We start from the raw sequence: 22,785 nt of genomic DNA on the forward strand, positions 1-22,785 counted from the left end.
TAAATTTTTTTAATATTTTAATCTTCATATTAATAGTGCACCCAGCATAAAAATTTCCTGCCTTCGCGCGATGCGGTTGTTGGATCTGGTTTGTGATAACTCATGATCTTAATAGTATTTAGCATCTCATTTAGCTTATTTTAATCATTCTAGGTTGCATTTAGGTCTTAATATTGCATTTACATGCATAATTGCATAAATAGGGGCTAATGTGCACACTTGAAAAGTTTGGGGCAAAATCGCAAGGTTATACTTGCAAATTACACAGTTTGTGGCCAGTTTGAGAACCATCAAGAGTCGGTGGACAATGCTGCAAATTCAGAGGAAGTCGCTTGGGTTATTTTCGCACAATCAAAAGATTCAGGGCCAATTCGAGAGGTCTTTTATGCAACTTTAAGAGTTTGGGGCGAATGTGTAAATAATCAAGATTGCGGGGACCTGTCTTGCAAATATTGAAGAAGTCTCCATTGGAGGAGATCGAGAGCTTGGTTTCAACGCGAACGACGGCGAGGCTGATTTCAACCACGGCAAAGCTCGACGACGACGAGACTCGAGCACCTGAGAGCACGGCTTGGACGGGATCCCGTAGTGGAGCAAGCGACGGAGATGGAGACACTGACGCCACGGAGGAAGCTTGGTCGCGGCTTGGAGGAGACGGTGACGCAGTCACGGCTTGATCAAGGCGAGGAAGAAGGAGTTTGTGGTGGTTCGCGGTGAAGTGAGACGAGCCGCGACGGAGAGAGATTGGGACACGGCTCGGGAACTCAGCGGGCTCGGACGCGAGTTCAAGGGAGCGAGGTGTTGTGGTCGCTGTATCTCGGACGCACCTTGGAGCGGACCTGCAACGCGGGATGAAGAAGCCGCGCGCACTTGGACAAACTCGATGTCAACATCTCAGCGGTTTGCCACAGCGGGGTGCAAAGGCCGGTCGGAGAAGACAAAGACGCGATCCCAATTTGTTGACCGGTTTAATCCGGTTTGACCTGGTTTAATTCAATCAAACCAGTACGACTTGTACATCCCTATAAATAGTTTTAGACCTAAAAACTCTAGTTTTATCTCATTTTCTCTCAAGACTTTGTCTAAACTTGTAAAAGCTTGAATCTTTCTATAATTTGAGGAAATACTTCATCTTATAATTGTGTTTCTCTTGCTCATTAACATGATTAGCCTTGATCCTTACATGGGTTTAAGGTTTCTCATGGAGATTATTGAGTAGACACATTTTGGATTCATGGGTTAAGGTAGATTAGGGTGATTAAACTAGATCTAAAGTGTTTTAGTATAGATCCATCTTGTTCCTTGCTAGTAGAGTGCTTTTAATGCAACTCTAGAGTTGGCCTCTCTAAAGTTGAGCTCTAGGCATTTCATACCCGGAAGGTGTTTGATGAAATGCCTGAACCAACTCTCCTAAGCTTTTAACATCCTTTACCAAAGGGATTTGTTGTTAAAGGTGTTAAGATGGCTAGTAGACTTGAGATTAATGATTACTTAGATAACATTCAACCAAAGGGATTTGATGCTTGAGTTATCTAGGTAAATGAGCATTCATCTAGGGATAGAGTTTGTTTAGGATTGTGTCTAGGCCTAAGGTAGATAGATTGGTTGAAAGTTGACACCTTTAGATTGAAACTTGATCACCTTATATCAATTATCCTTACCCATGAATCCATCCTTAGCATTTGAAAGTTCTTGCACTTATTTCTTGATTGGATTTGAGATCACCTTGTTTATATTTCTAGGATCTTAGCTTGTTACAAATCATCCATCTTCTTGTTTGCTTAGATTAAGAAAGTTTGTGTATTCTTGGTGTTATAGGTCACTAGTTCCTTGTGGATTCGATCCTAAAATGCTACAATGACATACCATTCGATTGTGGTATTGTTGGCACATTAGGTTAATTGGTGTGTGCTTAAACGCGTAATCAATTTGGCGCCGTTGCCGGGGAACTAGTAGATTTATCATTAGGATTTCAATCTTTCTTGAGACTTAGCTTTATTTTCTTGCTTTGTTTTTCTTTTGCATAGTTACTAACCTTTACTTCTAGCTTTTGTTCTTGAGTGATGGCTTCAAGCTGTTTTGAGAAGCCACAAGAAGAGGAAGATCACATCGAAGATGAGCCATATGTGTATGTGGAGCCACCACCCTTTGATGCAAGTATACTCACACCAGCACAGCTTGTGACGTTAAATGAGCTTCAGAAGAAGTACCCGGGGTCAGCAAAGACATCCCTAGCACGAAGGATCCGGGTGGAGCTTATTAAGGATCAAGCAGAGCTTGAAGGAAGGGAGGTTACACAGTATGAGTTCAATGTTGCTTATGACCTTAAAGAGGTAATGTATTGGGTTCCACCACCCCAGCTGGAAGGTACAAGAATTTCCACTCTAGAACTTCAACTTGAGGAACTTTGCTTGCCTTGTGGTGAGAATATTGCCCATGATCTTGATTCTCTTGTGCTCATAAATGAATGTCTTGATCTAATATGTGAAACTAGGAAGCTAGATGAGTTGAGAATAGAAAAGCTTGCTACAGATCATATTGAAGTTTGTTTTGACAAGAACTATCTTTGTGCTTCAATTGATCTTGAGTATGAGTTTTTGATGCTTAATGAACCTAGACCTCTTCTTGAACTTGCTGATTTAGGGGATGAACTTGATGTGGATATGCTCTTGCTTAGGATAGAAAACCCCCTTGTGAAAAATTATCATGAGAATGTGAGCATTGTGTATTACTTGATTGATGGAGATAGAGTTGACTACTTTGTTAAAACCTTGTTTGAGCCTGTAGTTGACTGTGTGTTTCCACCATATGCATTTGATTCTCATGACCATCTGAACCTCAAGGAGCATTTCATAATTCATGTCACATCTTTAGTGAAGCTCTTTGAGGAAAAATCTGTCTATTTTCTATGGACAGTGGTGTGCTCCTTTGCATACTTGGTTCCTTGTTCTTGTAGGAGAAGGACCAAAGGTGCATTGACTCAACCTTTTGATACCTATGATTAACAAGCACACAAAGTCAAGCTAGAGACTTAAAACAAGCTCACTTGGGAGGAAATTCCATGTTTATCCATTGTATATATATTTTTTTATCTTCTCTTTTTAGGTTATTTAATAAGCATGGTTGAGATTTTTCAGGTCAAGTCTTACTTGCCTTGGCTGATGTGAAGCATTGTGACTCTAGACACTTGCCTTCTCTCCTTCAGTCCATGTCCATGGTGAAACAAACCCGAGGCCAAGGGTCCTCTACCACCCAATTCAGCCAATAACTCCAAGTAAGTGTCACTCCAACCTTGTACATATTTACTTTTCATGTTTATTTCTTTCCCTTGGATCTCTTCTTTGAGCTTACTCTCACACAAGGGACTGTGTGAAGTAAGTTTGGGGGAGAGTCTACTATCTCACATCATTTTCGGTTTTGTTTACTTGCCATGAGTCTCATGCATTGCATTGTGAATACTTATTTGCATAGAAAATTCATAAAAATTTGATTTTTTTAAAAAATCTTCATGTAGTTTCACTTGATCCATTTGCATCTTTAGGATTGAGTCTAGAAGCATTTAGATTGCATTCATGCATTGGGAGAAACCTTGTAAAGAACACATGTCTAGAACTCAATATGACATCCTAGCTAAACATATCAAGTAGCTTAAGCATCTCTTGAAAAAGCTTGTAAGCTTCGACCCTTGAAAACTCTTCTTGAAACATGTTGTTTGCTTGATTATTGGCATTGTTTTTGAAACCAACTCCAAATGAACTAGGGCTTAATGAACTTAATCTCTCTTGCATATGGGCATTTGCATACTTGATCATGGATATTATACACATTTGGGTTATCTTTCTCTCTTTGTACCAATCTTTGTTAACCCAAATGGCACTTCCATACCCATTAACCCTCACCATTCTTTGAAACCAACATTAATTGCTTGAGTGAGGCCTTTTATTGATAGCATGTCATGTGCAAAATTTTGAGAGTATTAGGAGCGACAATGAGTTGTTCTCATATTTAGCTAGCATTAGGACCTCATTTAGGCTAGCATCTAGGATGGTTGTTGGGTTTGTGAGCTTAAATTCTTTTGATCTTGGGATTGGGATGTGAGTGAAAGTGAAAAGAAATGAACCAAAAAGAGTGACAAAAGAAAGAAAGCCACTAGGGATTTAAAAAAAAAAAAAACTCTTGTTTTTATAGAATCCCCAATAGAATAAAAGAAAAAAAAACATGAAAAGAAAAAAAAAAGAGCTGAGTGAATAAAAAAAGAATCTCTAGTTGGCTAAAATAAAAAAAATGAGAATGTGTTCATTGGGTGAAAGATGAAAGTGAGTGTATCTTTGGGTTTTGGGATGATGAAAAGAAGAAGGGTAGAGCTTGAAATCATTTAGGAAAGGGGTAGAATGATGAGAACAAGTCATTGTATGCATGAATTGCTCCTTTCTTAGATAAATTTTGCATAATGTTCTTGCTCCTATTCTTGAGTGTGAGTCACCATAAAAGATGCATTTGAAAACCCTTGCTTCACATTAGACCATTTTCACTCACCAAGCCAAATGATTGAGATCATGTGCCCATTTGCAAGAACTCACCTTGTATGCTTGTTTTAATAAATGTGAGAGTTGGCTAAAGAACTTGTTGATTGATGAGTAAATGACTTGTGTTGAGGCATAAGAGTCTTGATAGGCCTTGAGAAGCTAGAGTGTATTAAGAGAGTTGCTCATGCTTTTTGCTATGTTTCTTTAGGATGTTATGTTGAAAGCTATAAAGTGTTCTTTTGGTTATAAGCTCTCAAATTTAAACTTCTTCTCTTTAATTGATATTGAATGTTTACTTGTGGACAAGTAAAGGACTAGTGTGGGGGAGTTGATAACTCATGATCTTAATAGTATTTAGCATCTCATTTAGCTTATTTTAATCATTCTAGGTTGCATTTAGGTCTTAATATTGCATTTACATGCATAATTGCATAAATAGGGGCTAATGTGCACACTTGAGAAGTTTGGGGCAAAATCGCAAGGTTATACTTGCAAATTACACAGTTTGTGGCCAGTTTGAGAACCATCAAGAGTCGGTGGACAATGCTGCAAATTCAGAGGAAGTCGCTTGGGTTATTTTCGCACAATCAAAAGATTCAGGGCCAATTCGAGAGGTCTTTTATGCAACTTTAAGAGTTTGGGGCGAATGTGTAAATAATCAAGATTGCGGGGACCTGTCTTGCAAATATTGAAGAAGTCTCCATTGGAGGAGATCGAGAGCTTGGTTTCAACGTGAACGACGGCGAGGCTGATTTCAACCACGGCAAAGCTCGACGACGACGAGACTCGAGCACCTGAGAGCATGGCTTGGACGGGATCCCGTAGTGGAGCAAGCGACGGAGATGGAGACACTGACGCCACGGAGGAAGCTTGGTCGCGGCTTGGAGGAGACGGTGACGCAGTCACGGCTTGATCAAGGCGAGGAAGAAGGAGTTTGTGGTGGTTCGCGGTGAAGTGAGACGAGCCGCGACGGAGAGAGATTGGGACACGGCTCGGGAACTCAGCGGGCTCGGACGCGAGTTCAAGGGAGCGAGGTGTTGTGGTCGCTGTATCTCGGACGCACCTTGGAGCGGACCTGCAACGCGGGATGAAGAAGCCGCGCGCACTTGGACAAACTCGATGTCAACATCTCAGCGGTTTGCCACAGCGGGGTGCAAAGGCCGCTCGGAGAAGACAAAGACGCGATCCCAATTTGTTGACCGGTTTAATCCGGTTTGACCTGGTTTAATTCAATCAAACCAGTACGACTTGTACATCCCTATAAATAGTTTTAGACCTAAAAACTCTAGTTTTATCTCATTTTCTCTCAAGACTTTGTCTAAACTTGTAAAAGCTTGAATCTTTCTATAATTTGAGGAAGTACTTCATCTTATAATTGTGTTTCTCTTGCTCATTAACATGATTAGCCTTGATCCTTACATGGGTTTAAGGTTTCTCATGGAGATTATTGAGTAGACACATTTTGGATTCATGGGTTAAGGTAGATTAGGGTGATTAAACTAGATCTAAAGTGTTTTAGTATAGATCCATCTTGTTCCTTGCTAGTAGAGTGCTTTTAATGCAACTCTAGAGTTGGCCTCTCTAAAGTTGAGCTCTAGGCATTTCATACCCGGAAGGTGTTTGATGAAATGCCTGAACCAACTCTCCTAAGCTTTTAACATCCTTTACCAAAGGGATTTGTTGTTAAAGGTGTTAAGATGGCTAGTAGACTTGAGATTAATGATTACTTAGATAACATTCAACCAAAGGGATTTGATGCTTGAGTTATCTAGGTAAATGAGCATTCATCTAGGGATAGAGTTTGTTTAGGATTGTGTCTAGGCCTAAGGTAGATAGATTGGTTGAAAGTTGACACCTTTAGATTGAAACTTGATCACCTTATATCAATTATCCTTACCCATGAATCCATCCTTAGCATTTGAAAGTTCTTGCACTTATTTCTTGATTGGATTTGAGATCACCTTGTTTATATTTCTAGGATCTTAGCTTGTTACAAATCATCCATCTTCTTGTTTGCTTAGATTAAGAAAGTTTGTGTATTCTTGGTGTTATAGGTCACTAGTTCCTTGTGGATTCGATCCTAAAATGCTACAATGACATACCATTCGATTGTGGTATTGTTGGCACATTAGGTTAATTGGTGTGTGCTTAAACGCGTAATCAGTTTGTGATTTGTCTAAGGTTGATGAAGCTGAGAGATGATGGCTGACAAGGGACATAGGCCGAGTAATGTTTCTTTTAAGAGGATCAAGTTGTCTTGTTGATGGAGCTAGCGAATAAACATGAAGAGCTCGATAACTTGAAACAGAAGATGGCTGTATTTTTGGTACAGAAGAGATTTAGCAACGAAAAATAAGGACTGTTTACATTCTTGCAATGTTTTTGAAGAGCCAGTCGAATCCTTCATGTATACCGTCGCCACAGAGCGCACATGAGCTCTGGACATGCCTAACAAGCCAATATCAAACACAAAGATCATCAGAAGAATCAATCTATAAATCTTCTTACCAAGACTTGAAATCGTCTTTCTTACCAGTTTCTTTGCCAGTTTCTTTGACGAAGAGAAGGGAGATCAAGTTCGTTACTGATCTCAGAAGCCGACATGGCACCAGGAACCTCATGCTTGTTTGCATAAACAAGAACCGCTGTATTGTCTGGTGCATTCCCGTCTATCTAAACCCATGGATTGAAAACATTGGTAATATATACTCCTTCTGTTTTTAAAAGATGCATATTCTAGATTTTTCACATATATTAAGAAAACTCATTAAATATGCATTGTTTTTGTGAATAACAATTTTTCATAATTTTTAATCAATAGAAATTCAATAAACACCATTAATGTTTTTGAAATTTACAATTTTTCATAAAATCATACATTGAAAAAGTAAAAAATGTATTTTTTTGAAACAATTTTTTTTCCAGAACATACATCTTTTAAGAACGGAGGGAGTATATATATATACAACTTTGCTTGGTGTTTAAAAGACATATTTGTTTGTGTACCTCATCCATCACCATGTAAAGGAAACTCTTTGCCTCTTCCATTCCCTTTCTGTCCGTGCTATCAACTACGTATACAAACCCTGCTGCCTTTTGAAAGTAAATTTTCCATGAAGAAATTTTCTGCAATTGTAATTTTTTTTTCGTATTTTATTAACAAACAAAGTCATAATGAGGTATGGATTTATTTATATGTTTTTCTTATAAAGCTGGTGCGAAAGGAAACGTCTCCCATACCCTATGCAGGCATTGCTCTTCTATTTCAAAGAAGCTAAAGCTCGAGTTCTTGAATTTGAAGCTTCCCCATTCAATCCTATCCAACTTTTTTTTTTATTTTTTGGTGAGAAACTCATTGGAAAACAGTAAGTTGAAAAAGAGAGGATGATCATTTGCTCACCAATGGTGCGCCTTGTTTTTGAAAGGATTTCGCCGGTTTTGAGTTGGAGCAGTATTGATGATTTTCCTGTAAAGCCGAGGCCGAAAGACATTATTCTCGGTTCTGGTTCTTGGAACAAACCGGCAAATGGCTTCCCAAATGTTGTCCCCATCTTCAGCAACGATCAAACTTTGCAAGAAGTTGACTTTTGTCTGGACTTGAAAAATCACAAGTTAGAGACGAAACTGAGATTTATTATAGAGAAACAAGCTTTAATGTTGAGAGCTAGAGAGAGAGAACCAATCTCTTATTGAGTTTAAAAGTCAAACCGTTTGAAGCGTAAGTCAGAACCAACCTTAAGAGTTGTGTGTTAAAAGTCTGTTTCATTTATCTGGGGGAGATCACAATGAGAGTCAACTCGTTGACTTTTCTTGAAGCACTTTCAGCATTCCTATCTTTTTCATTTATCTATAAATATGCTCAGAAACAGCAAACAAATATTCAGATATAATAGTTTCTAGTGTCCCAAGAATTATACCAATGTTTTAGCTTATTTTACATTTTAGGCTTTGACTATTTTGATCGGAAACACGTTGAGATATTTATTTGTCAATTCCCAAATCCTAAATGAAAGTGAAAAAAAAAGAGAGTTTATTACAATGCAAGATTAAAGATCTAAACCCTTCTCTTCTTCTCCCTCCTTATCTGCTTGTTCCTCCTCTTCTTTCACCTTTACATCCCCTTCCTTGTGATCTGAAACAGCCATCAGTGGCTTCACATCCGTCCTACACTGAGAGAAATCTTCCGGCTGAAACGCCGGAACCACAGCACCGGATGTCTCTCCGACGTTAGTTTTCTTCTTCACGTCTCCTGAATTTTCAGCCAACTCTTCTCTTCTTCGTTTCCGTGCTTCTTGATAACTTTTGATGAGCTTAAAGAACGTGTCAATCTTCTTCTCTTCTTCATCGTCGTCTTCTCTTTCTCTCACATGGATCTGTAAGATTAGTGTAACATCCCGAGTTGTGATATGTGAAAAAAGCTTAAGAGAATTGATTTGGCTACCTATGTCACCAAAGTTGACTTATCTTTTCCGGAGCACATCCTGAAAGAACTCCAGAGTTAAGCGTGCTTGAACTAGAGTAGTGGAAGGATGGGTGACCTATCGGGAAGTGATTCGCGATAGCGTGCGAGTGAGGCCAAAGCATGGGAAAAGGTCGGGTGGTGATTGCAGGGTCAGTAAACAATGATTTCGAGCCTTTAGAAAAATTAACGGACCGATCGTCAGACGGGATGGGCCCACGGGCCGAGAAAGCGGGCGTGGATGGCCCATTAGCCGTGGGCGGGTCGGGGCGTTATAATTAGCTTTTATGATTTCTAATATGAAATCTACCCAAGACCATATTCTAGTTTAGATTAATTCAACCCTAATATTTTCTAGAGAAGAAGAAAGAAACACTAACCTTGATCCATGCTTTCCTTGGTTGAGTATTCGCATCAATCCACAATTTGATTTTCTCCTTCCTTTGGCCTTTAATCCTTCATGATTCCCTTTGATGGACAAAGGAATCTAAAACCTCTTCTTATCACGTTTTCTTCCCTTACAGTGGCTTATATGTTTCTTACGTAATTGTTATGCCGACACAATCGTAACTCTTCTCTCATATAAGAAAAGTCACTTTCTCTTATTTTGTAACCACCACCACACGTGACAATATATATAGATATGTGCTATATTGCCTTTTCAATAATCACACTTTTTCTTTAATACTCTTTCAAGCACAAACAATTCTTTATATGTGATTAACATATTATAAGCACAACCATACACACACATATATCTAAATGATATATAATCATTATTGAAGAAGTCATTCATAACTAAATAAAGTAAGGGAGGAAGGTTATCAATACACCTGATTCTAATGCTTTAACCGAAACCAATCCATCACAGCATCGTCTTTTATGTTAGAATCCATAACATTAATAAGAACTTGATATTTATATTGAATCAATAGACATATAGGTCATATAAAAATATAAAATATTCTTACAGGATCCTCTTCAGTCTCCACATTTTGGTCCTTCTCGTTCTTCATGGTCTTTAAGACCTGCTTGTGACTACCTTTTGTTATTGGCTCTGTTTGATATTTCTTAAGCAAACTCAAAGCCTACGAAGACCTTATTCTTTGTTTGACAGGTCTTCTTCTACATTGATCCTGAGTTTGTGACTGATCCAAGAATGACGGAATCAACAACCTGATATTGTCTTACACTTCCTTCCAAGTGTCCGATCTTCAAAGCGTCCGAGGAAAATACTACAGATACGAACGGCTCTGTTCCAGTTCAAGGAACCAGTTAAAGTGACTATATTTGTAAGAGAAACTAATGTTATGATACACCATTATAGAAGAAGAGGCTCCCTTATTTCAATATAAAAACAGCAAAGTTTAATAAAGGCATCTTTGTTATTCAATTTGAATTATAGTTTTGTGCTTCAGTTACGTTTAGTCAAACATGAAATTTTATTGAATTCTTCTTGAATCAAATAAACTATGATGAGACAAGAGAAAGAGACAACAAGAGAAAGAGACAACAAGAGCTCCAAGCTGGTTTAATGATGGGGTTGGGGTTTGAATGTCTGTAACCAGTTGTTGAGACGCTCCATAGCTGACAAGTCCACCTTCTTGGGAAAAGAAGGGTAAGCAACAACTTTGGGTTGTGGTCCCACAATCACTCGAACCTTAAGACCAGCTTCACAATAACCAGACTGTGAGGTTATGAAATAATGAACTCCTGGTTCCGTAAGCCTAACTAGATCGTGTCCCGTCTTGTACACAGCTACAGGAGACATTGGGTCGCACGTCATGAACTCTAGATCACCGCTGATCTCATAAACGTCGTTGACTTCATCAGCATACTCAAAAATCAAACTATCTCCAACATGAAACTGTTTCTCCTCACTCCACTTGTTGTAGAAGTCACTATCATAAACTTTCCATCCTTCCGAGTCTCCAACCTTGTATGTCTCTCCGACGGGAAGGGTCTTGCTAGGTGTTGTTGGTGGAGGAACCGGACTTGAAGGGTCATGGACTACAAGAACTTCGAGTTTCTGTCCTAACACGCATTGTTCTTGGTTAGAGGTGATGAAGTAGTGAAAACCTGGTTCCGTGAGAGTCACGACATCGTGTCCTGTGTTGTAGACAGCTTTAGGAGAAGAAAGGTGGCAGAACTCGTATTCCAAACTGCCAGAGACTTGAGTCACGTCGTTGATGCTGGGATCGTATTCGAAGACGAGAGAATCTCCCACGTGGAACTCCTTATAGTCTCTCTCTGCCCAAGCGTAGTAGACGTCGTCTTTAGCAGTCCATCCCTCTGGAGTCTCCAACTTTGTAGATCTTGGCTGAGCAGTAACCCGAGAGAACCGTGAAGCTCATCATCATTGCAAACACTAAGCTGAGGATTCTCGTTCTTGTCGCCATTATTAAACAAGAAAGATCACAAAGTATGATAGAAGAGAAACTTAAATTTGCTGAATGAGAAAGCGTTGATGAATGTGTTATGTGTGAATGAAACAAAATAGACATTAACCCTCCTTATATAAGGGTTTTACTGATCCTATTTTTTCCTTTTTTAATGATCTAAACCGCCTTTAAAAAAATACACATCTAATCCGGAAAAAGGAAAGAATCACGTTTTAAAATCTCTAGTCCTTTTCTGATCAGGTTCGTGTAAGACTCTAGTCTATCTAATCTCATAAAAAAATCTCGTTCTTGGTTCACAAGAAGCAGACATGGCACCAGGAACCAAATGGATGTTGCTATAAACAAGAACAGCCGCGTTGTCTGGTGCGTTCCCCTGTATCTAAAATCAAGCATTGGCATTAATTATATACAACTAGCTAAAGATGTTTGTGTTACCTCATCCATCACCATGTAAAGGAAACTCTTGGCATCTTCGATTCGCTCTCTGTAGATGCTATCAACTACAAACACAAACCCTGATGCTTGTTGAAAGTAATTTTTCCATAACGAAATATTCTGCATTGTAATTCTTTTTTTTTTTAATAACAGTGTCATAATGATATGTATTTATATGTTTTTTTTAAAAAAAAAAAGGTATTTATATGTTTTCCCTTTAAGCTGGCCGGTGCCAAAGGAAACAACTTACATACCCTATACATACATTGCTCGCCGATTTCAAAGAAGCTAAAGCTCGAGTTCTTGTATTTGAAGCTTCCAATATCATATCGGAAAAGTATTGATCCTCTTATTTTATTTTTTTTTGTAATTCATAGCAAAACAATATGATGTAAGAAGGAGAGGATGATTTGCTTACCAACGGGGACCCTGGTTTCAGAAAGGGTGTCTCCGGTTTTGAGTTGGTGCATTATGGATGATGTTCCCGGATAGTTTAGGCCGAAAAACACTATTCTCGGCTCGGTTTCTTGGAATAAACCGGAAAATGGCTTTCCAAATGTTGTCCCTATCTGCTTGACTCAGCAATGCAAGAAAGTTGACTTCGTCTGGACTTGGAAATCACAAGTTAGAGACGAACCTGAGCTTCTAGATAGAGAGAACCAACCTCTTCTTGAGTTTCAAAGTCAAATATTTGAAGCTTACGCATTAAGAGTTGCGTGTTAGAGTCTGTTTCATGATCTGAGGAAATCACAATGAAAGTCACGAGTTGATTTTCATGCAATCACTCTCAAGATTCTTGTCTATTTTAATTTATTTATATGTAATTAAAGATGCTCATAAACAAAGAACGTTTATTCAGTAGACAATAGTTTATAATGTTTGAAGAATTAGACCAATTTTTTTAGCTTATTTTACATTTCAGGATTTGATTATATTTTGATCGGTCACACGTTTGAAATATTCATTAGTCAAAATCCCAAATCCTAAGTGAAAGTGAAAATTTCAAAAAAATTAAATTTATTACAATGCAAGATTAAGATCCAAACCCTTCTCTTCTTCTTCTTCTTCCTCCTTCTTTGCTTCTTCTTCCTCCTCTTCTTTCACCTTTACATCCCCTTCTTTGTGATCTGATACAGCCATCAATGGCTTCACATCCGTACCACACTGAGAGAAATCTTCCGGCTGAAACGCCGGAACCACAGCACCGGATGCCTCTCCGACGTTAGTTTTCTTCCTCACGTCTCCTGAAATTTCAGCCAACTCTTCTCTTCTTCGTTTCCGTGCTTCTTGATAACTTTTGATGAGCTTAAAGAACGTATTAATCCTCTTCTCTTCTTCATCTTCGTCTTCTCTTTCTCTCTCACCGATCCTGCTCGTCTCCTTGGTCTCGACATTTTGGTCCTTCTCGTTCTTCATGGTCTTTAAGACACTGTAGGGGTTATCGTGTAAATTAAATAGTTTGGGATACATTTCCAAAGGTGATATAACTGGTTTATGGAGAGAGCGAGTTAAATGGCAAAAAGGTCTGATGATAGTCCTTCTTTTAAAAGGAAGAAAATGAATTCATGACCAAACGACCAAGGGCATAATAGTCAAAGAACGCGGAGATACCGACGTTGCCATTGCGTCGAATGATGCTTTGGACAGATAAAACGACATGAAGCAGCTTATACGAGATTACGTTTGCGTACGTCATTGTGATGACGTAATCTTAAAACATTCTATTTGGGAAAATAATTCACAAAAGACTCATCATCAACAGCCTTGACTTGATGCGTTTACTTTGCTCGTGGTTGGTCGCGAGAGAAAAAGGATCCAGTGAACTGATCGTACATAACTTTCTTTTATGAACCGTTAGATCAACTTTCCTGGGAATTATTTATGAATCTAATGATAATGAGAGTGAGTCTTATTAAAAGAAAACAATGTCCGAATGATGAGATTTTCTAAAGATATGTCGAATCAAAATTGTACAGGTTGTCGGCCACTTGTTTTGTAATAAACGAGTAATTGATTCATATAAAGAAGAAAGAAAACTTCTCGTTTTGTTCTTTAATTATGAACCCTAATTATATCATCTCTGTTTTTTTCCACAATTAATTGTTGTTTTTGGGTCTAATAAACGTGATTAAAAAAGTTTTAACTATTCTTGACACGAAGAAAGAAACAACGCACCAACTATTTTCCGTACGTTTAAATTGTTAAATTGAAGGGGTCAAAGGTTTGATGAGTGCGTGCATGTATGTATGAAAAAGACTAAACGTATTGAACTTTCTTCTTTCTCGATCGCACATTATCAAAGACCAGATCCGAGGAAATTCATGACCCAATGGGTTCAATTAGGATTGTTGTCAAAGAATATGGACCAGTAGACTAATGGGCCTAAAGGTATGAATAATTTTTCAAATCTTATTGTTGCAGGTAGGGTTTTGGCAGACACCATATTCCTTAAACTTTCTTGAATATATCAACTAATGTTTTAGCAAAGAGCATTGCTCGTACAGTAATAACCTTTTGGCACACGATCCACAAAGTTTCACTCTCATAACCTCAAGTCTCAACATGTGAGAAAGTTAATCTATTAATTGACTGCGCGAAGTAAAGTAAATCATACTTTTGTCTGACCCTTGAGGTTATACGAATACGACTACTCTTTCCCGCTTCGAATCCACACACCCATAAGAATAATAACCTTTTTCAAATGAAACTACAAGAATGAGTGTTTTAAACCTTTAAATCAGTAAAGCTGTTAAGGTCAAGGCATCCTTTATTCGTTCTTCTCACACTTTTTCACTTTCTGGATCCTGAATTCACCTTTATGTAAATATTCCCTTTCCTATTCGTATTACATATATGATATATACCATGTTGGTAAATGGCTGCATGCAAAAGCTGAATAAGTTTGAACTTTTACGCATGGAGCTAGTTAATATGATTTAACTGACACATTTGTTAAGTTTTCAACGAGTATTAAGGCAAAAGTATATCGTTTAGTTTTTAGGAAAAATATATTATTACTCTTGACTAGATGATTAGATAAATTTGTCAAAAATATATATCAAAAATCACTTGAAACAAACCATTAGAGGCATAATTAGCATTGAATTTGTTGAAGTTAATTTAATTTGATCCGGATAATGTATAAATTGAATGGCAATGCAACCATGCAAGAGCTGCGCGCCTTATAGTTATTCTACTGTAAAATGGCTCAGTTATCCTACTATATAAAAGAGACTAAATTCAAGGCTTTTGAGACTATCCACCTCAGCCAAAATATTCTCATCAATAAAGAATTAGAAATAGATGTTATTTAGAAGATAATTAACTAACATATGACTTTTAATATTTCTATAAATTTCAAATTTGTAACTGTTATTTATTAATAGAATCATATATCTATATTGAATTATGTTCTATTTTTAATCATTAGATTTCAAAGGTAAATAAAATATTAATTTATAATATATATATAGTTTATAATTTTATATTGTAGTTATAATCCTACTATATAAAAGAGACTAAATTCAAGGCTTTTGAGACTATCCACCTCAGCCAAAATATTCTCATCAATAAAGAATTAGAAATAGATGTTATTTAGAAGATAATTAACTAACATATGACTTTTAATATTTCTAGAAATTTCAAATTTGTAACTGTTATTTATTAATAGAATCATATATCTATATTGAATTATGTTCTATTTTTAATCATTAGATTTCAAAGGTAAATAAAATATTAATTTATAATATATATATAGTTTATAACTTTATATTGTAGTTATAATCCTACTATATAAAAGAGACTAAATTCAAGGCTTTTGAGACTATCCACCTCAGCCAAAATATTCTCATCAATAAAGAATTAGAAATAGATGTTATTTAGAAGATAATTAACTAACATATGACTTTTAATATTTCTAGAAATTTCAAATTTGTAACTGTTATTTATTAATAGAATCATATATCTATATTGAATTATGTTCTATTTTTAATCATTAGATTTCAAAGGTAAATAAAATATTAATTTATAATATATATATAGTTTATAACTTTATATTGTAGTTATAATCCTACTATATAAAAGAGACTAAATTCAAGGTTTTTGAGACTATCCACCTCAGCCAAAATATTCTCATCAATAAAGAATTAGAAATAGATGTTATTTAGAAGATAATTAACTAACATATGACTTTTAATATTTCTAGAAATTTCAAATTTGTAACTGTTATTTATTAATAGAATCATATATCTATATTGAATTATGTTCTATTTTTAATCATTAGATTTCAAAGGTAAATAAAATATTAATTTATAATATATATATAGTTTATAACTTTATATTGTAGTTATAATCCTACTATATAAAAGAGACTAAATTCAAGGCTTTTGAGACTATCCACCTCAGCCAAAATATTCTCATCAATAAAGAATTAGAAATAGATGTTATTTAGAAGATAATTAACTAACATATGACTTTTAATATTTCTAGAAATTTCAAATTTGTAACTGTTATTTATTAATAGAATCATATATCTATATTGAATTATGTTCTATTTTTAATCATTAGATTTCAAAGGTAAATAAAATATTAATTTATAATATATATATAGTTTATAACTTTATATTGTAGTTATAAATAAAGAAAAAATAACCGGGAAGGGTGAAAAATCTCATGTAAAATTATATAATTAAAATAGTAAAATGGTGAGTATGATGAGGTGAATCTAAGAAAATTTGTTGTACAAATTATGATGTTTTCTTCGTCCACTAAAATAATTTAAAATAAAATATATATTCACATAAATAAGTTAATATTTGTTTTTTTTTTTGGGTAAGATGTTAAGATTATCATTTTCTGAAAGGTTACACTGTTGTTTTTAAACAACTTATTACAGCAAGGAAACAAAAACAACCACCATCAACTCAAGGTAAAAAAAGCCTTAAAGAGGTCTTATACAAGAAATATAAAAAAGAAGTAGAGAAGAGGAGAAAGAAGAACTTGTCGGGTAAGAGAGGAGACGATCACGCATCATACGGCCGAGAGAGGCAAGGATGACTGATGAAGGTGAAGAGACAGCTGTGAACACACGAGCATTACGCTCTTTCCAGAGCAGGTAGATAGCTGACTGAAAGTAGAGCTTGATAACTGAAGTAGCATGCGAATCTGCGTTGACGCGAGGTTGATTGATCCAGGCTACAACATAGTGTAAATCAGCCGAAGGAGAAATCCAAACTTCAGCAGCAAAAGGCTCCCATATCAAGCGAGAGAAAGAGCACTCAAAGAAGAGATGATAATGAGTTTCTATTTCCAGATTACAAAGGACGCACGTTCCTGAGACATTTAACCCCCAACGCCTCAAGTGATCCTTGGTTGGCAGTCTTCTCCGCAAAGCCAATATAAACGCATTACGTGGAATATGTTTCTTGAACCAAATAGTCTTGTGCCAATATTTGTTGTTGATAGTGTTTATATTCTTTTCTGACATTAGTATCCATATTTTTTAGTAAACTGATCCAAAGAGATTAGTTTGTGGAGCTAACCAAACGAGGATTATAATGTTTACTTTGGAAAAAGTAATAGGTTGAATGATAAATGATGTGCGTGCTTTTTCACATGGAAATCTGCACATATATTAAAATTGTAAGATTTGAATCATAGAGAAAATATAGTGTATATGACTGAAGTTGGTCCATTCTAAAATTAAAGATGGCTAAAATTCTTCTTTGTCAAAATGCATAGATGTGAATCTTATATGAATAGAGTTCTCCATTGCTTATAGCAGTGTAATAAACTCCGTGTGTAAAGGAGAAAAAATGTTATATAAGTGAATACAAAAATTATGATTTTTTTCTTGTGCCTATAGGCTCTTCGCAATTTGAAGAAGAAAGAACATATTGTGCCAAAATCTTTGGCTCAGTCAAATTTTATCCAGTTGTTTATAAAAGTGTTGTTATCTGATTCATGTAATTTTTCAGTGTTGATTTAAAAGTCCAAAAGACCCATCTTTACTGACTTTTTGATATATTTTTTTCAGTGATTTGAATTTAAAAAGAAATAAAATTTCCGATAAGTTATGTAAACTCAGAACAAGTATTTAGCTTTAGAAAGCATTTACATGTTTCAAACTTATAATATATACATATATAATGTTTAAAATTATGCATATTAAACCAGTGTAAAATGTGCTTGAATATGTTTCTCTTCTTTAATGTGTTAATTGTACTATATATAACATTATTTTAAAATTTCAAAAAGTTTATGTCACATACAAAAAACCATAAATAAAAAATATAATTACAACAAGAAAAATGAAAAATTATAAACATATAAATTTAAATTAAGAAAAACTAACATTGGAAAAACAAGAAGTTAATATAAAATAAAAAACCGACAAATAATATTATAAATAAAATAAATTTATAAGACACAATCCGCGCGAAGCGCGGAAAAAATCTCTAATAAATAATAACAATAATAATAATAATAATACCAAATTGTGATGTAATTGAACATTTGTTTGTTAAATAACGCCTCTGATCAGTAACTCATTCACCTTCAAAAAATGTAGACGATGATAATTTATTTGAGAATGAACTCGCAGTCGCAGTGACAAAAAATGTTACCGCTAAATTCTTATTTTGTTGATTCAAAATAGAGGATTAGACTAATATAATAGAATGTGCGCGAAACACAAGTAGTTTAGGATCATTCATTGATAACTAAAGTAGACATATTTGATACGCTTCGTCTAACTAGAATTGGGAATTACCTAATGAGAGGGTGTGAGTGTGGTGGGAATAGAGTCAGTCATAGATAGAGGAGACAATGCAGAAAAGCGAGAGAAGGAGAATCTTTATAATTTATGAGCTAACCAATAAAACAAGGGTATGCTTAATGTCCACTCACTTGTTTCATTTAACTTTTTCTAACTTTTTTTTTTTTTAACTCATCAAATACTATCATTAGCCCATATTGCTTGTGTACACTGTTTTATCAGACCTCACATGATAATTCAACCACAATGGCACTACAGAATATAACTTGGGAACATTAGACACAAAAGTGATAGTTTCCTTTGCTATTCTGTCAGCAGCCTTATTTCCTCCTCTAGGGTAGAACCGCACTTCATAACTCTGAATTCGTAACAAAGCATGGCGAATCATCTCGACAGTTGGTTGCAGAACCGGCCAGACCTCCTCATTCCCATTTATCATCTTAACCAATGACAGAGAATCAGTTTCGAAGATGACATTCTTATATCCAAACCCTGCCAAAGTTTCTGCTCCCCATCTCAACGCTTCAGCCTCCGTAAGGATGGATGAGTCCATCTTTGTTACCGCTCTCGCCCCTGCCCATAACACATGACCACTCGCGTCTCTACAAATCCAACCAAGCCCACTGGTCTCTCTATTCTGATGCCAAGCTCCATCACTATTGCATTTGAACCAATCAGTGGGGGGTGGCTTCCAAGTATGTGTTTGGACAGAGGTGGTAGCTCTCTTAGCCTCATTTTTCTCAGCCGCAGTTATCTCCGCCTGACACCTTCCTTGCCATTCCTCTAGATCTTCTCGAGCTTTCAGAATAAGACTCCCTGCCTCAAATTCTTTCCCCTTAAACAGCAACTCGTTTCTGTTTTTCCACAGGCGCCATAGAATCCAAGGCACTATCTCTGCTTGTATATCTTCTCTCGGATATTCCTTCTTTATATTGAGAGCATGATAGATATTCGAGTACAGGGAGTTCATTATAATACCTTCTGGAGGGGCCGGAATAGGTGACAGTGCCCACACCAAACGTGCAAAAGGACACTGAAAGAGAACATGATTGACCGTTTCAGTATCACAGCCACATCTAAGACACCCAGCTTCCTTTGCGATATGTCTTCTAGCCAAATTCCCTGCGACTGGTAGCAGGTTACTAATGCACCGCCACAAGAAATGATGGACTTTGGGACTTGTTTCTGTGTTCCACGCTAGCTGGAATAGGTGGTCTAGACTTGGTTGATCAATCTCCACTGCTGCAGATCTATCAAGGACATTGACTTGAACCCAGTAACCAGATTTGACCGTATAGTGCCCTTTTTTGTTGTAATCCCAGATGTAGATATCCTTAGTGCCATTCCCACAAGTTCGGATCTTTGATATATTCCTCGCTTCGTCATCTGGGAAAAGTCTTGTCAAAAGCTCCATGTTCCACTCTCTTCCCTGGTTGATCAACAGCTCCCTTACTCTTAGATTGTGGCGGAGGTATTGTCTTGAGTCCCGACTATTCCACCTCACCACCTGTGCTCTTCTTGCTGGTTGTTGACCGATCCATGAATCTTGGAAAACTTTTGTATCCTCTCCACTGCCAATCAACACTCGAGCCCCTTGTTGAATCAGCTTTTGTGCTGCATGGATGCTTCGCCAAGCGTAAGATGGCCGCGATCCTAATCCTGCGCTCAGCGGATCAAACTTCGCAAAATACCTACTCTTGAAGACTCGAGTTAACAGAGAATCCTTAACAGACAGCATTCTCCACAGTTGTTTCCCTAGCAATGCTAGATTAAAGGCCTCGATATCTTTGAAGCCTAAACCCCCATTTTCTTTCGGCTTACACATCTGATCCCAGCTCTTCCAATAGATGCCTCTGCTTTCCTGCTTGTTTTTCCACCAAAATTCCGACATAATGGAAACAATCTTCTTGCAGACCGTTTTGGGTAACAGGAAGCACGCCATCGTGTACGTTGGGAGGGCAAGAGCGACAGCTTTCAGCATCACCTCCTTACCAGCCGGCGAGAGGAACCTCGTCTGCCAGCCCTGAACCCTCTCACGCATTCTGTCTTTCAGATAACTAAGGATCGAAACCTTAGACCCACCAAAAGCTTCTGGGAGCCCTAGGTAAGTTCCCTCTCCTCCTTCCTGCTCTATCCCCATCTTAGCCTTAATCTGGTCCCTTCTCTCCTGCGGAATATTCTTTCCGAAGTAAATACATGACTTCTGATGATTGATCCGCTGACCAGAGGCTAGGCTGTAGTTGCTCAGAAGATTCAGCAAGTTGTCTAGCTCCACCGTACTTCCTTTGCAATAGAAAAGACTATCGTCTGCATACAGCAGATGGGAGATCGCCGGGGCTCCCCTAGCCACCTTCAAACCCGTAATCTCTCTTCTCTGCTCAGCTCTTCTTAGCATTTGCACAAGCATCTCGGTACAAATTACAAAGAGATACGGCGAGATAGGATCACCTTGTCTTAGGCCCCTTGTCGGTTTGATATCACCATACGGAGTCCCATTGATTAGAACTTGATATTGAGCTGATGACACACAAGCCATAATTAGCGTTCTCCAATGGTCTGAGAAGCCCAAGGTCTTCATCGCCATCTCCAAAAAAGGCCACTCTACCCGATCGTACGCTTTGGAGATATCTGTCTTCACTGCTATAAACTCCTCAGAACACTTATTATTCGAGTTCAGCGCATGGAGAAGTTCATGTGCCACCAGAATGTTGTCCTGTATAACTCTGCCTTCAATAAAAGCAGCCTGTGTTTCTGAGACCAGGAGGGGAAGGATCCGTTTGAGACGCTTAGCTAATATTTTTGTGATTATCTTGAAAGCCACGTTACAGAGACTGATAGGCCTGAAGTCTGCTAGTTTGTTTGCATTAAGCTTCTTTGGGATTAAACAAATGTTGGTTCTGTTAATCCCCTCCTCTAGCTCTCCAGTCTGGAAAAACTTCTTCACCATCTCTGTAACATCCCTGCCCACAGTCTCCCAGAAATGTTGGTAGAAGTAAGCACTCATGCCATCAGGACCCGGACATTTTTGAGGATTTGTCTCAAAAACAGCTCGTTTCACTTCCTCCATAGTTACCTCCTGTAGGAGCTCCTCATTTTGGTCCTGAGAAACCTTTGGGGGCATGTTCTCCCACTCCTGCAAGCTGATGCCTACATCTTCTGAAGAAAAAAGGGTCTTGAAGTAACTCTCCGCCACTCTCCCCAGGTCCCCTTCTTCAAACCATTCATTTCCATCTGCATCCACCAGGCTATGAATCTGGTTCTGCGCTCTACGGTTCTTAGTGATTGCATGGAAAAACCGTGTGTTCTGGTCTCCCGCCTTCAGCCAATCCAGCCTACTCTTCTGCCTCCAAAAAATTTCTTCATTGTAATACTCCTCATTGAGCTCCTGCCTTAGTTGCTTTAGCTCTCCCGGCACATAAAGATTCCTGCGGGAAGCCTCATCCATCCGATGATGGAGCTCTTGTATCCTGATAGCAGAGTTGGGTTTGGCGGTCTTCTTCCATCCTGAGATAGCTTTCCTACAGTTTGCTACTCTCTGCATTAAGCTCACCTGTCCTGCTTCTCTACCGCACCAGCTGCTCATCACAGTGGTTGAGAAACCTTCCTTCTTGATCCACCGCTGATCATATCTGAACATAGGTCGCTTTCTCCACTCCACTCCATCAAGAAAGTTCATAACCGGGCTATGGTCAGAGCAGCCTTTACTGAGGTAGCGCGCTGACGCTGACGGGAAAAGGTGAAGCCACTCCTGATTTGCCAATGATCTGTCAAGCCTACATTGTACCAGATCATTGTTCCTAACTCCATGCCAGGAAAGCTTGTAGCCCTTGTGTTGGATTTCCCAGAGGCCGCAGTCAGACATCATCTGCCTAAACTCTGCTCCTTCTACATCGCTCCTAAGAGCTCCACCAAGTTTCTCTGATTGGTCCACTATTTCGTTGAAGTCGCCGGTTAAAAACCAAGGCGCATCTCTGTTAACTCCTATTCTGGTGAGTCTCTCCCACACCCCACTTCGATTTCCTTTCACTGGCTCTCCGTATACACCTGTGAGGAAGAAAGATTTATCCTTCCAGGTAACCTTTAGATCAATTAGCCGCCTGTGTGCTTGTAAGATCTCCACTTTACATGCCTCTTTCCATAGGACAACTAATCCTCCACTTCTACCAATTGGTTCCACTGTTCTAAGAT

General features: G+C 37.7%; 3 protein-coding genes and 1 pseudogene across 3 annotated transcripts; all 4 read right to left on the reverse strand.

The window, feature by feature from the left end:
- Positions 1 to 4,564: 4,564 nt before the first annotated feature.
- On the reverse strand, positions 4,565 to 9,375 carry LOC103844720 (protein NIM1-INTERACTING 1). The gene is made up of 2 exons (XM_009121532.2): positions 9,366 to 9,375; positions 4,565 to 8,985 (listed from the first exon to the last, which is right to left on the reverse strand). The coding sequence occupies exons 1-2, from the start codon at positions 9,373 to 9,375 to the stop codon at positions 8,573 to 8,575; spliced, it is 423 nt and encodes a 140-aa protein (XP_009119780.2). The 3' UTR covers positions 4,565 to 8,572.
- LOC103844583 (ADP-ribosylation factor 1) lies at positions 4,711 to 8,138 on the reverse strand (the record flags this gene model as incomplete). Its single annotated transcript, XM_009121383.3, has 5 exons — positions 4,711 to 6,974; positions 7,060 to 7,199; positions 7,533 to 7,652; positions 7,767 to 7,842; positions 7,927 to 8,138. Coding segments are annotated over 5 exons (633 nt in total), but the record flags the coding sequence as incomplete, so codon positions are not given.
- Positions 9,376 to 10,408: 1,033 nt separating the features above from the next.
- Positions 10,409 to 11,711, reverse strand: LOC103844585 (annotated as a pseudogene).
- A 942-nt stretch (positions 11,712 to 12,653) lies between these two features.
- On the reverse strand, positions 12,654 to 15,146 carry LOC103844586 (protein NIM1-INTERACTING 1). Its single transcript, XM_033282467.1, has one exon. It carries the CDS (start codon positions 13,290 to 13,292, stop codon positions 12,843 to 12,845), a length of 450 nt encoding a protein of 149 aa, XP_033138358.1. The 5' UTR covers positions 13,293 to 15,146; the 3' UTR covers positions 12,654 to 12,842.
- Positions 15,147 to 22,785: the final 7,639 nt, after the last annotated feature.

Source organism: Brassica rapa, chromosome A10 (assembly GCF_000309985.2).
Source record: "Brassica rapa cultivar Chiifu-401-42 chromosome A10, CAAS_Brap_v3.01, whole genome shotgun sequence".
Taxonomy (NCBI): Eukaryota; Viridiplantae; Streptophyta; class Magnoliopsida; order Brassicales; family Brassicaceae; genus Brassica; species Brassica rapa.